At 42.1% G+C, this 12,442-nt stretch overlaps 1 protein-coding gene across 4 annotated transcripts in view; it reads left to right on the top strand.

Annotated features, from left to right (window-relative positions):
* The window catches only part of DOCK5 (dedicator of cytokinesis 5), a gene marked incomplete at its 3' end in the record, with an annotated part of 171,854 nt that overhangs the window by 42,773 nt on the left and 116,639 nt on the right, over positions 1-12,442 (top strand). For all 4 annotated transcript variants that reach the window (XM_014589651.1, XM_027773738.1, XM_014589650.1 and 1 more), the window contains 4 exon segments: positions 4,201-4,349; positions 7,810-7,945; positions 9,113-9,270; positions 11,165-11,246. In XM_014589651.1, the coding sequence (XP_014445137.1) occupies positions 4,201-4,349; positions 7,810-7,945; positions 9,113-9,270; positions 11,165-11,246 (525 nt within the window).

Raw genomic sequence — 12,442 nt, 5'->3', positions numbered from 1 at the left:
AATTTGACAGAGTGAGAAAGCAAGAAAGCAAGCTGCCAGGTCTAGGACTTGTACTGCAATCAGGCATGTGGGAGTCCAGTACTTTATCCACCCTGCCACCTGCCGGCCCCTCAAGAAATAACTTACAAATAAGAAGTGGCTTCATACTGTATATAGAGTGAGTGGAATTGTACGGGTCTTTATTCATTAATAACATTCCCCAAAAGTGATACACAAAACAGTTTTCCCAGATCACTCTATCTCAAGTGACTTCCCTCGTCCATGTACTTTTTATTTTCCTTCATACACTTCTTCAAAATCTGATATTACATTGTGTGTGATGCAATATAAACAATATGATATATGATAGGATATACATATGTCCTTTTTTTTTTCTCCTCTTGAATATTGTATCCCTGGGGTCAGCATGTGGTGTGGTGGTTAAAGGCGAAGAAGAATATTATGTCTCTGAGGGCAGGAACTTTCCAGCACATTGTAGATGCTCATTAATATATATATATATAGAGAGAGAGAGAGAGAGATAGATAGATAGATAGATAGATATAAGTCATTACATCACCATGGATAGCGTCTCATATCATCAAGACCAAGGGCTTGTGAAGTGTGTCCCTAACAAAGCACCGTCTCGCACAGAGCCTCCCCTGAGCCCTAGAGCCCTGTCTTTACCATACTACGAGACATGATAGCTTAATTAAAACTAGGAAACATTAAAAAAAATGTAACTGGGAATAGACAAATGGGTCACAAGAAAAAAAAAAGAGGTTTCCTTTCTGCCTCGCAGTTTTGAAAGGCAAAATTTTATAGACTTAATATTTACTTCTTTTTCTAGTGTGAAAGATAAGGGTATGGAACATGGTATGTAGGATTAAATGAAAAAAAAAAAAGGGCAGGATGTTTACCCTTGCTTATTAAAAATAGAATCTTTACAAGCCTTACTTTTATCTTTTCCAAAAACTTAACTGAAGAGGAAGAGGCTTTTAGCAGGAAATGCTAAAAGCACAAAACAGATGTCGATTTTTTTTGTTGTTGTATATATTTTTTAAGTTTTTGCCATAGGACATGCGTGTACTCACAGAGAAAGGAGAGAGAGTGGGGAAGTGAGAAATCACCCCCCAGCAAGGATGGCCATGCCACAATTCCTTCTCCTCCAGTTTCCTCTAGGGATTTTGGGCATATATATATATACACATGCACATGGTGTGATTTTCAAGTCTTCTGTTTTGAGTCTCAGACCGTGGTCAGCCATGTGAGAATCCAGTGCATTAACCACCATGCCCCCTGCTGGCCCCCAAAATGTCTGTCGTTTTAAAATTCTAAACAGGCTTTGCTTTCTGTATTTTTAAGATCAAGAACATTCACAGAGAGTATTGAGATTCCACGTCGGTGTATTCTTTGTTTCTTTCCTTTGTGTTTCCACAGAATGTTGAACACCTTTTAGGGTATTTTCATCATGCTCTGCTAATCTCATTGCCTGGTCCTGTCCCACTTCTAGACCTAGGGCTCTTCCCTGCACATTTATTCTCTGTTCAGAAATGTCGTAGATGCTTTCAGCCTTGTTTCCAGTCAGTGCCTTGCCCAGGCCTCTGTGTCCCTGGGATTGTTGTAGGAACACGTCACTAGAAAACATCTGTATTGTCATCAACAATATCTCTGCTTGTGTGTGCAGTGTTTTTGTAGCAGATAATAATTTTTTCTTAGAGTATGAGATTGGTGACTGTGTCATGACTTTCACCTGTAACTAAATAACTTCTATTTTTTAATGAATTATTTAATCTTATTTATTATTTTAGTAGTAATATTTCTTAATTTGACAGAGTGAGAAAGCAAGAAAGCAAGCTGCCAGGTCTAGGACTTGTACTGCAATCAGGCATGTGGGAGTCCAGTACTTTATCCACCCTGCCACCTGCCGGCCCCTCAAGAAATAACTTACAAATAAGAAGTGGCTTCATACTGTATATAGAGTGAGTGGAATTGTACGGGTCTTTATTCATTAATAACATTCCCCAAAAGTGATACACAAAACAGTTTTCCCAGATCACTCTATCTCAAGTGACTTCCCTCGTCCATGTACTTTTTATTTTCCTTCATACACTTCTTCAAAATCTGATATTACATTGTGTGTGATGCAATATAAACAATATGATATATGATAGGATATACATATGTCCTTTTTTTTTTCTCCTCTTGAATATTGTATCCCTGGGGTCAGCATGTGGTGTGGTGGTTAAAGGCGAAGAAGAATATTATGTCTCTGAGGGCAGGAACTTTCCAGCACATTGTAGATGCTCATTAATATATATATATATATAGAGAGAGAGAGAGAGATAGATAGATATATAGAGAGAGAGAGAGATAGATAGATAGATAGATATAGATATAAGATGATTCCGACATCAAGTATTTAATTCTTGAAAGGATCAAGGCATAAATGATTCTTTTGATTGTAAATTTCTTTAGATTAGTTACAATCATTTACCAAGTGATGTCCAGAATAATGGTTTCAGGTTGGAATTATTTGAATTTTCTTGAGAAATAGGTATTTAAAAATAATATCAAGACTGTTACTTTCCAATATTCCATATATCTGAAATTGTAGTAATGTCTCCATTCATAATTCATCCATTTGATACATTTTATAGAGAGCCTCCTCTGCACCAGCTACTAGAGACACAAAGAAAGCTTCTTGTCCCTAGGAGTTTACTGTCTAAGTGGAGAATCAGACCAGCCAGTGTAGTCCAGCTGTCCTGTGAGTGAATTCCAGCTGCGATGGGAGGGACCAAGGAAGAAACTTCTAAGTTGGAACCCAAGAAATAAGAATTAGCCAGTTAGCCAACATAGTGTGTGAGAAGGAGATGGCACTGGGGGTAGGTTTAGAGGAAGAGGAGAGGGATGGTTTTCAGTAGAGGAGATAATACACTGAGAGGGTCGGGAGCTCTCAGGAGAAATAGATGAAGCTTCGCATGAGGAGAGTGTAGGTTTTAGAGGTGGAGATTGGTGTGAAATGTACCTGGAATGTGCCCAAGAGTCAGAACTCAAAAGGACTGACTGGCGATGTGATCTGCCATAGTTGGAGGACAACAAAATCAGCGGAGGGTTTTAAACCGGAGTCAGGATTTTAAGGTGCCCCATGATTTTATTTAAGACGGAAGTTCAAAAAGTTTATAGAAAATGGAGTTAAAGTATGAGTTTATTCTGGTGCATGAAAACTTTGAAATCTGTGCTTAGTTCTTTTCCTAATATTCATCTTCGAAGAACTTTTTGAAGACCTCTCATATTTAAGGGTTCGAAGAACTTTTTGAAGACCTCTCATATTTCAGTGATATTGGGTTATCAGAAAAGTCTTGACACATTTCTGCATAGAAAAAGTTCTCATGACTACTCTGACAACCCAATAGATCCAACAATCCATTCTACAATGGTTTCTCTGCTTCTAAAGTTACAGTAGAGAAGGGAGTGGGAATGGTTCAAGACAAAGCTCTTTCTTTCTTTTCTTTTTAAGAGAGAGATCTTTGGTATAAGGTTTGTATGCTCACCAGAGAGACACAGAAAGTCAGAACGTCCCCCCCCCCCCAGGGGGATGGCCATACTGCAATTCTTTCTCCTCCATTTTCCTCTTGGGATTTTGGGCATGCATACATGCATATGTGTTCAGCATGAGTTTTAAGCTGCTAGGTCTGGGCCTTAAACCATGGTTGACTACATGGGAGTCCAGCCATGTAACCGTTACACTATCTGCTGGTCCCTAGACAAAGCTATTTCTATTGATATAAAAAATGTTTTAAAGAACATAGTTTACTATGTACATGACACAAGTTACTTGATTAAATAACACCTTACAGGTGTTATTTAAGAATTAGTCCAGAGGGTCCAGCAGTTGGCAAATAGCTACGTTGCTGGACTCCCATGTAGTTGACCACAGTTCGAGTCCCGGATCCAGTGGCTTAAATTCATGCCAGGCACATGTGTCTGCATGCCCAAGATCCCAAGAGGAGAATAGAGGAGAAGGGATTGCAGTGTGACCATCCCCCCTGGGGGGTGATTTCTCGCTTTCTGTCTCTCTGTCTCTGTCTTTCTGGCAAGCGCACATACCCTATAGCAAAAACCTCTTCAAAAAAAAAAAAAGAATTAGTCCAGAAATGTTTCCCTCCTCCATCACATTTTTTTAACTCCACCTTCTTCCCCCTCGTTTTGCCATCCTAGGACAACATGGTCACACTCTTCCGCCAGCTGCAGCAGATGACCTACAGCCTGATTGAGTGGCGCTCCCAGATCCTGTCTGGGACGCTCCCCAAGGATGAACTGGCAGAGCTCAAGAAGAAGGTCACAGCCAAAATCGATCATGGGAACAGGTAAACCAGGGATGACTTCTCCCTGCAGATGTGGAAACTGATGGGCAAGTTGATACCAAGGACAGTGTTTATAAGGAACTTCTGATCTTGAAGTCACCAAAGAATAACGTTTACTGCTCTCTCGTTGTCTTGGAAAACATATAATATTGTTGGGAAAAATTTCACAGTGCTTTTCATGGGCCAGACCACATGCCACATGCCTGATCTCATGGTAGCAACAGATGAGCAGGGAACACAGACTTGGACTGACACTGCTCCAGTGCCAGAACATTGAAAGTGACTAAGCATGCGAAGCTGCCATGTTCAGATACCTCTCTATTTTTATTCTAGCAGTGGATGTTAAATGCATAGCAGACTCATCCTCTTTATTTCTATCATCCCCTAACCAAGACCATTGCTAACAGTGTGTGAAAACCAGATTTGCTGTGTCGTACATGTTTCTAGCCTGTTGATCAGGTATGCCACTGCCTCAGAATAGTTTATCATTTCATTTATGTTCTCGTAAGTGCAGGCAGATATGACTGCCTTTTGGAAATGAGAAATTCTGTAGCTTTATCCATATATATTGTGGCTTGGGAACCATGCTTTCTGACTAGCTCTTTTTAAAAGACCCAAGTGACTCCTCAGTTTTTGTTGGTGATTCATTGGACAGTTGGTTTCATTTTTCAAAATTTTTCACCTTGTGCATGTGATTTTTTTTTTTATCCTTCCCCTTTACCCTATTTCTCCAACCTCAGTGCTCTTTGATATCCCTCAGGGATTTGTTAAAACACAGCTTATTATTCTACTCATTTAAAATGACTTGGACAAGGCCAGCAGGTGGCGTGGTGGTTAAAGGTACTGGATTCCCACATGCCCTACTTCAGTTCGAGTCCCGGACCTGGTGACCTGCTTTCTCACCTTCTCTTTCTCTCTGTCTCTGTCTGATCAGATAAAAAATAATAATAATAACAAATGAAAATAAATAAATAGATAAATAATTATTTTTAAATAAATAAAATGACTTGGACTTCGAAAGCTATATTCAGAAATAACTGGAATAGGGGCCAGCAAATGGCATGGTGGTTAAGGGCACTGGATTCCCACATGGCCAACCATGGTTAGAGTCCTGGACTTGGCAGCTTGCTTTCTCACTTTCTCTCTCTCTCCTTGCTCTCTCACTCTCACTCTGTCCCTCTCTGGTCAAATTTTAAAAATAAAGTTAATAAAATAATTATTTAAAAAGAGAGATAGCTGGAATAAACATAACATGCAAGATTCAGATGCACCCAGGATTTATGAAATGACTTCTATGTAAACCTACATTATGTTCATTTTAACCTTATGAAGTAGCTGTTATTACTTCCATTTCATGGGTAAAGGAGCAGACCAAGTGAGCTTAAGTAACTTGCTTCAGAGTCACATGCATAACAAATGGAAAATGTACATTGGAATCCAAGACTTTTGACTCTATGTCTAATGTTCCTTTCTTAGGGTTAAGAATTAACAGCCCCCTTCCCCAATATTTGGCCACCCAAAATACCACTATCATAGTGGTGGCACTGACAAATATACAGAGGACATTTTAAAAAGCCAGCCAGGGTCCAGCAGATGGCATAGTGTTTAAGGCTCTGGACTCTAATGTGGCTGACCACAGTTTGAGTCCTGGACCTGGTGGCTTGAAACTCATGCCAGGTGTGTGTGCATGTGTGCCTGAAATCCTAGGAGAAGAATGGAGGAGAAGGGATTGTGGCGTGGCCATCCCCCCGGGGTGGTGATTTATCACTTCATGTCTCTCTGTCTCTCTCTGTCTCTCTCTTTCTCTGGTGAGTGCACACGCCCCATAGCAAAAATCTCTGTCAAAAAAAAAAAAAAAAAAAAGCCAGCCAAGGTGGCATAAAGTAGTTCCCCATTTCATATATACTGCCTCTGTCTTTTGGGGTCTTGCCACATTGGCCCAGAGATCTCCCTACTCTCTGGCAAAAGAGGTTAACATGCCATGTCAGGGACATGCCTGCTCTCCCAGGCTGGGGCTTGGAAGCAGCTTGGGAAACGCTGTCAGTGCATTCATGATCCAGGCTCCAAGCTGCCAGCAAGGCCATCGTTCACGAGTCTGGGTGGCCTGTGGGTCTGGCTGCTGCGGAAAGGAACCTGCCAAACATAATCAGTGGCTGGAGGTGCAGTGAAACAGGGAGGAGGGAAGTCACGCTCTTTTGCTTTCTCCCAAGGACTTGGCTCATTTCACCATCGTCCCTGAGCGTTCTTGCTGTTTGGACATTCCCACTTCCGTGTTGCTGGTGCCTGGAATGCACATTGGGCATTCACTCAGCAGTATCCTGTTTCCACCACAGTCGCCCCCACTTCTTGGAACCAAGCAACCTTTTTTTCTGTTTCTGTGTGCACATTGGTGTAGGGGATTGTGCTCACCATGTGGCTCTTACTATTCCCGTGTAGCACTCAGAGCCACAACTGAATTCAGCCAGTTGTTCCCTTGTACCCACTGCTGACACTTACTGAGTGATTACTCTATGCTCAGTATTATATTCAGTGCTTGGGACTAGCAGATGGCATAATGGTTAGATCACTGGACTCCCATGTAGTCTACCACAGTTCCAATCTCGGACCCAGTGGCTTAGTCACGCCAGGCATGTGTGCATGCATGCCCAAGATCCCAAGAGGAGAATGGAGGAGAAGGAATTGTGGTGTGACCATCTCCCTGGGGGGGTGATATCTTGCTTTCTGTCTCTCTGTTTCTCTCTTTCTGGTGAGTGCACACACTCTGATACAAAAATAAACCTCTCCTAAAAAAAAAAATATATATATATACACACACACACACACACACACACACTCAGTGCTTTACATGCATTAACTCACTAAATTCTCACAACAGTCTTGAAGGATAGAAATGTTTACAGCTGAGGAAACCAAGACTTTGCGAGGTTAAATTGCCCAGAGCCACCATGTTATTAAGTATTAAAACCAGGATTCAAATCATGATCCGAATGATGCCAGAGCCCGTGCTCTGAGATGAGTTATGAGACAGGAACAAGCCAGGACTTACTTCACTCAGCTCCTTTAAGATAGTCTTAAATTAAGGAAATCAAGGCAAGCCCTCAAATTGCACAGCAGTCTTTCATCATGCCTATGCCAAATAACAGAAGGCTGGGGAAGGCAGCATTGGTCAGAGTAATCTGGTCCAATCAGTGCCAAACTAACTTGCCTTTCCTGGGTCTGCAGACCGAATTACTTTGCATAGCTTTGCATGAGTGTGGCCTACATTATCTCGTGGGTTTTCTAACCTTGTCGTTAGAGGGAAAGAAGGCTGAGATTGAAAGGAGAAAAGTCCATGAGCTGTTCTGGACTTCTCCAGCCCCCAACCTTTCCAACTTCAGAACCCTCTGAGTCCACTGATGAGGACTTAGCAGTGAAGCGTCTGCCCCTGGTGGGGAGAACCAGCTGATCACTCTTTTCTTTCTAGAATGCTTGGGTTAGATCTTGTAGTGCGAGATGACAACGGGAACATCTTGGACCCAGATGAAACCAGCACCATCGCCCTCTTCAAGGCCCATGAAGTGGCCTCAAAAAGGATTGAGGAAAAGATCCAAGAAGAGAAGGTACACAGCCTCACCTGTGTAGATTTCGGCTGCTGAGGTTTCATTTTTGCTTTGGTTTTAAATGAAAGAAAGGGAGTCATTGGCAATACAGGTAGAAGTATTTAAAAAATTATTTGTGTCCTTATTTAAAAAATGTAACAGAGCAGGGCCCAAGCCAGAGAGAGAGATAGTTAAGGTGGCTGGATCCCACATGACTGACTTCACTGTTCAAGTCCTAGACCCTGGTGACTTGAAAAACCTGCCAGGCATATGTGCGTGCATGGCCAGTATCCCAAGAAAAGAATAGAAGGGACTGAGGCGTGGCCAACCTCAGGGGGTGGGGAGGTGGGTGATTTCTCACTTTCCTTCTCTCTCCCCTTGTCTCTGTTTCTCTCCAGCAAGTGTATATTCCCTATAGCAGGAAAAAAAAGAAAACTCCAAGTGTATATTCCCTATAGCAGGAAAAAAAAAAAAAGAAAAATTTTTTAAAAAGAGGAACAGAAAGAGTGGGGCAGCTATATTTGATCTGATATGGAAAGATTGCAAAGATAAGTGAAAAAGCACAAGGTACAGAACAATATATATAAAATGTTAATATGGACATTGCAGAGAATATGTGTGTTTGCATATGTAAAGACTAACTCTGAAATGATAGTGGAGAAACATAATAAATGGACTCCTCTGGCAATAACTGGATGGGAGGGAGACTTTTTATTGTGTTTCCCTCTGGTGTTTGGTATATATATATGTATATACGTATATATATATATATATAAATATATTATGGTTTTCATAATAAATAATATGTACAGTGAAGTCTTTCCAGTGGAATCTCATTTTCAGTGATCTAAAGTAGGGTAATGGATCGTGGGTTTTGTGCTTTTGAGCCTCACCCAGGAGTTATCATTAGAGAGCAGAGCTTCATGGAACTACTAAACCCGAGAGTTATCACCTTAGGCGGCTCTTACTGAATCACTTGGATGCAAGGCCGTGAACTGTTCAGTCTTGATCATCCCAGTCATAATGATTCCTTTTTGCTCACTTGGCGGGTCACTTGTCTGCTTTCTTCTCCACAAGGCTTCTCCTCTCAGATGGTCATTATATATACCTGCTTGCAGGCCAGTTCCTTTGCCAGCATTTTCCACTTGCTGAATCAAGATGTTCTTTTCTCTTTTTCTCCGTGTTCAGTCAATTCTGCAGAACCTGGACTTGCGGGGCCAGTCTGTCTTCAGTGCCGTCCACACCTACGGCCTCTATGTGAACTTTAAGAACTTCGTCTGTAACATCGGGGAAGATGCAGAATTATTCATGGCTCTCTATGACCCAGACCAGTCCACTTTCATCAGGTACCAGAAATGCAGATCACCTGCTCTTGGCCTTACGAAAATACCCACCGTTCACTCTCCCTACATAAGGGGCACTCTTTGCTAGGTTTGAGAAGGAAAGATAAAGAAGAGGGGGTGAGTTTCTAGTAGTGGAAATTAAAGTGCTTTGGGTTATTAAGGCTTTATGTGTCACTGCTGAATCAGTGCAGCCACGGTTTGTAAGCTCCCTGGGATTTAGAGATCACATAAAACTCATCAGGATGTGCAGATAGAAACAAAGAATTTAAAAAGCTATAGGGAGGAGATGAGAGAGGGACACATAGGCAGAGCATAGAGGGTTTGGGGGACAGTAAGCTATTCTGTATGCCATGCCGGTGGTGGATACATGTCATAAATATGTCCAAATCCATGGACTATACAATACCCAGAGGGACCTCTACTATAAATTGGTGGACTTCCAGGTGATAACTATGTGTCAGTGTGGGCTCATCAGTTGTAACAAATGTACCACTTGGATAGGAGATGCAGATAGTGGGGGAGACTGAGCTGGGGCCGGGGTTGGGGTGGGGGGGGGGGGGGGGGGGGGGTTGCTATAGTAGAACTCTTTGTACTTTCAGCTCAGTATTGTTGTGAACATAAACATGCTCTATAAAAAATAAGTTCATAGAAAAAATTTTTAACAAGTTTATAAGGAATGATAATAGACATTTTTCAGCCATAGAGTTGCACTCCCAGTGAGCAGTTAGGAAAGTGTATGAGCTGGCCTCTAGCACAGTGGTTAAATGCCATGCAGAATAAACTGGATCCCACATGGCCAACCAGGGTTTGGGTCCCTTCACAACATACCCAGGCACTCTCATACACGCATGTGCCAAGGACCCTGATGGCTGGAGAATTGGACTGCAGCATGACCAGGCCCCACTGGAGGCTGCTTTCTCTTCCTGTCCTTCTCTCTCTCTATCTTTCTTCCTCCCTATCTCAAGCACATGTTCTCTGGCACCTAAAGGAAAAGAAAAGAAAGAAGAAACATAGATTTATTTTGGGAAACATTGGTAAAAGCAATTACCAACAAATTACTTTTTTCTAAAATAATTTTTTTTCTAATATGATAATGTAGATTACAGGGGATAGATTTGGGGTATCTATTAACAATTAAATTTGTGATCCACAAAGCTGAATCTTTTTTTTTAATTATTATTTATTTAATTTTATTTATTCATTCATTTATTTTTAATTTGACCAGAGGGAGACACACACAGAGAGAGAGAGAGAGAGAGAGTGAAAGGAAGACACCAGGTCTGGGACTCGAACCGTGGTTGGCCATGTGGGAGTGCCCAGCACCTTAACCACCACGCCACCTGCTGGTCCCCACAAAGCTGAATCTTTTATACAAGGAAGTTGATGGAAGGAAGACCACAGACAGCAGCATCTCATCACATCTGGTGTATCTTGAACAGTTCTCGTCCCAGATCTAAATGAGGTGTGCCATGGTGAGCCACAGCAGGGACATTTCTCTAAAGCCAAGAGACCTGTGTGTGGCATGGCTATCGTGTGGCCACAGTTCCTATGTCAGCCACCCTCACACCTTGCCTGTGAACTTACCTGGGCATTCCCACCTTTCCTCTTACCTATGTAAATCTGTACGAAAGGTAGCCTCCATCCCTAGTTAGTTTCTCAATAAGAATAATTATTTTTTCTGGGGGGCTGACAGGTGATGTGGTCTTTAAGGTGGCTGGACTCCCACATGGCCGATCGTGGTTCAAGTCCTGGACCTGGCAGCTTGCTTTCTCACTTTCCTTTTCTCTCTCTGTCTCTCTTTGGTCAACTTCAAAAAGATAAAATAATAATAATAAAATAATGACAATAAATAAAAATAAATAATTCTTTAAAAAGAATCATTCTTTTTCTTTGCCAGTGAGAACTATCTAATTCGTTGGGGCAGTAATGGGATGCCCAAGGAAATAGAGAAGCTCAATAACCTTCAAGCAGTGTTTACTGTAAGTCTAATTTTCTTTTTAATAATTTTCATTGTTTATGATATTAGCAGATGCCTAAGTACAGTCACAGAATGACAATGCCACAGAACGACTTTTTGGTCAACAACACACAGGGTGTATGACAGTGGTCACATAAAATTGCAGTGGGCTATACCATATAACCTAGAAGTGTAGTAGGCTGTACCGTCTAGGCGTGGGTAAGTAGACTCTCACAGGTACACAGTGACAAAATCGCCTGACAGTGCACTTCTCAGCCCGCATCCCATCTTTAAGTAAGCATGACTATACAGAGAAAACAATAAAAAATAAGAGGAAAAGTCACCATGATCTCCCTAGCAGGCATAGCCCACTCATTCATTCCAACACTGTTCAATACAAGCACTGGTTTAGGCCCTTCAGAGATATCTGCGAGCAAATCAAGAAGCATAATCCCTGTTTTACAAACAGCTTTCGCCCTAATGGGAAGACAAATAATAAACAAGAGTCAAATAAAGAGTAGATGATGTAAAATGTTACAAGTCCCAAGTGCTTCGGGGATAGGATCATCTGCACTGGGGGGAACGTTGCCCGTTGGTCATGGAAGCCCCCTGAGAAGGAGCTGTTTGAGCGAGGACTTTGAGTTGGTGAGAGCGAGCTGTGCAGATGACTGGAAAGAGGGCACTCCAGCCCGAGGTTGCAGCCCTGGCAGACACAGATCTAGACATTTTTGTCTGCATATATTTGAATGGGCTTTGCCCTCTCCTCCTCTCCTGCCAAGTGCTGGCTCATGAGCAAGGGAACATACTGGGCTATATAGTTTGGGGCATGATGGTGCTCTTTTTCCTTGATATGGAAACTTTCGGGGGTTCTCTCCCATCTTTTATGATGTCAGTGCTTAAAATGCCCCAGCACTGTTACCACATGCCCTGAGAAGTCTTAGGGAAGTTGTCACCAGACTCCTTAAGGCCTGAAGGAGAGACTCTCCCTTTTCATCCTTTTTTTCTTAAGCCCACACGCGTGTTTTATCACCTGTGCTCTTACGACACTTAGGTCTAAAGGCAAGACACTTTAGTGCCAGGAAGGAGCTCTGGTCATGGGACAGGCCAAGTTCTTCTCCCACCATTAACATTCCACCTTAGGACGAGCACAGCTATTACTATCCTTGCCCTGAGCAGTCAGTAGCTTCTCCACCTTGTAAATGCTGCTGAAGAGACCCT

Source organism: Tupaia chinensis, unplaced genomic scaffold, assembly GCF_000334495.1.
Source record: "Tupaia chinensis unplaced genomic scaffold, TupChi_1.0 Scaffold000366_1, whole genome shotgun sequence".
Taxonomy (NCBI): domain Eukaryota; kingdom Metazoa; phylum Chordata; class Mammalia; order Scandentia; family Tupaiidae; genus Tupaia; species Tupaia belangeri.
The sequence above is the reverse complement of the archived record's forward strand: the minus strand, read 5'-3'. Positions and strand labels throughout refer to the sequence as shown.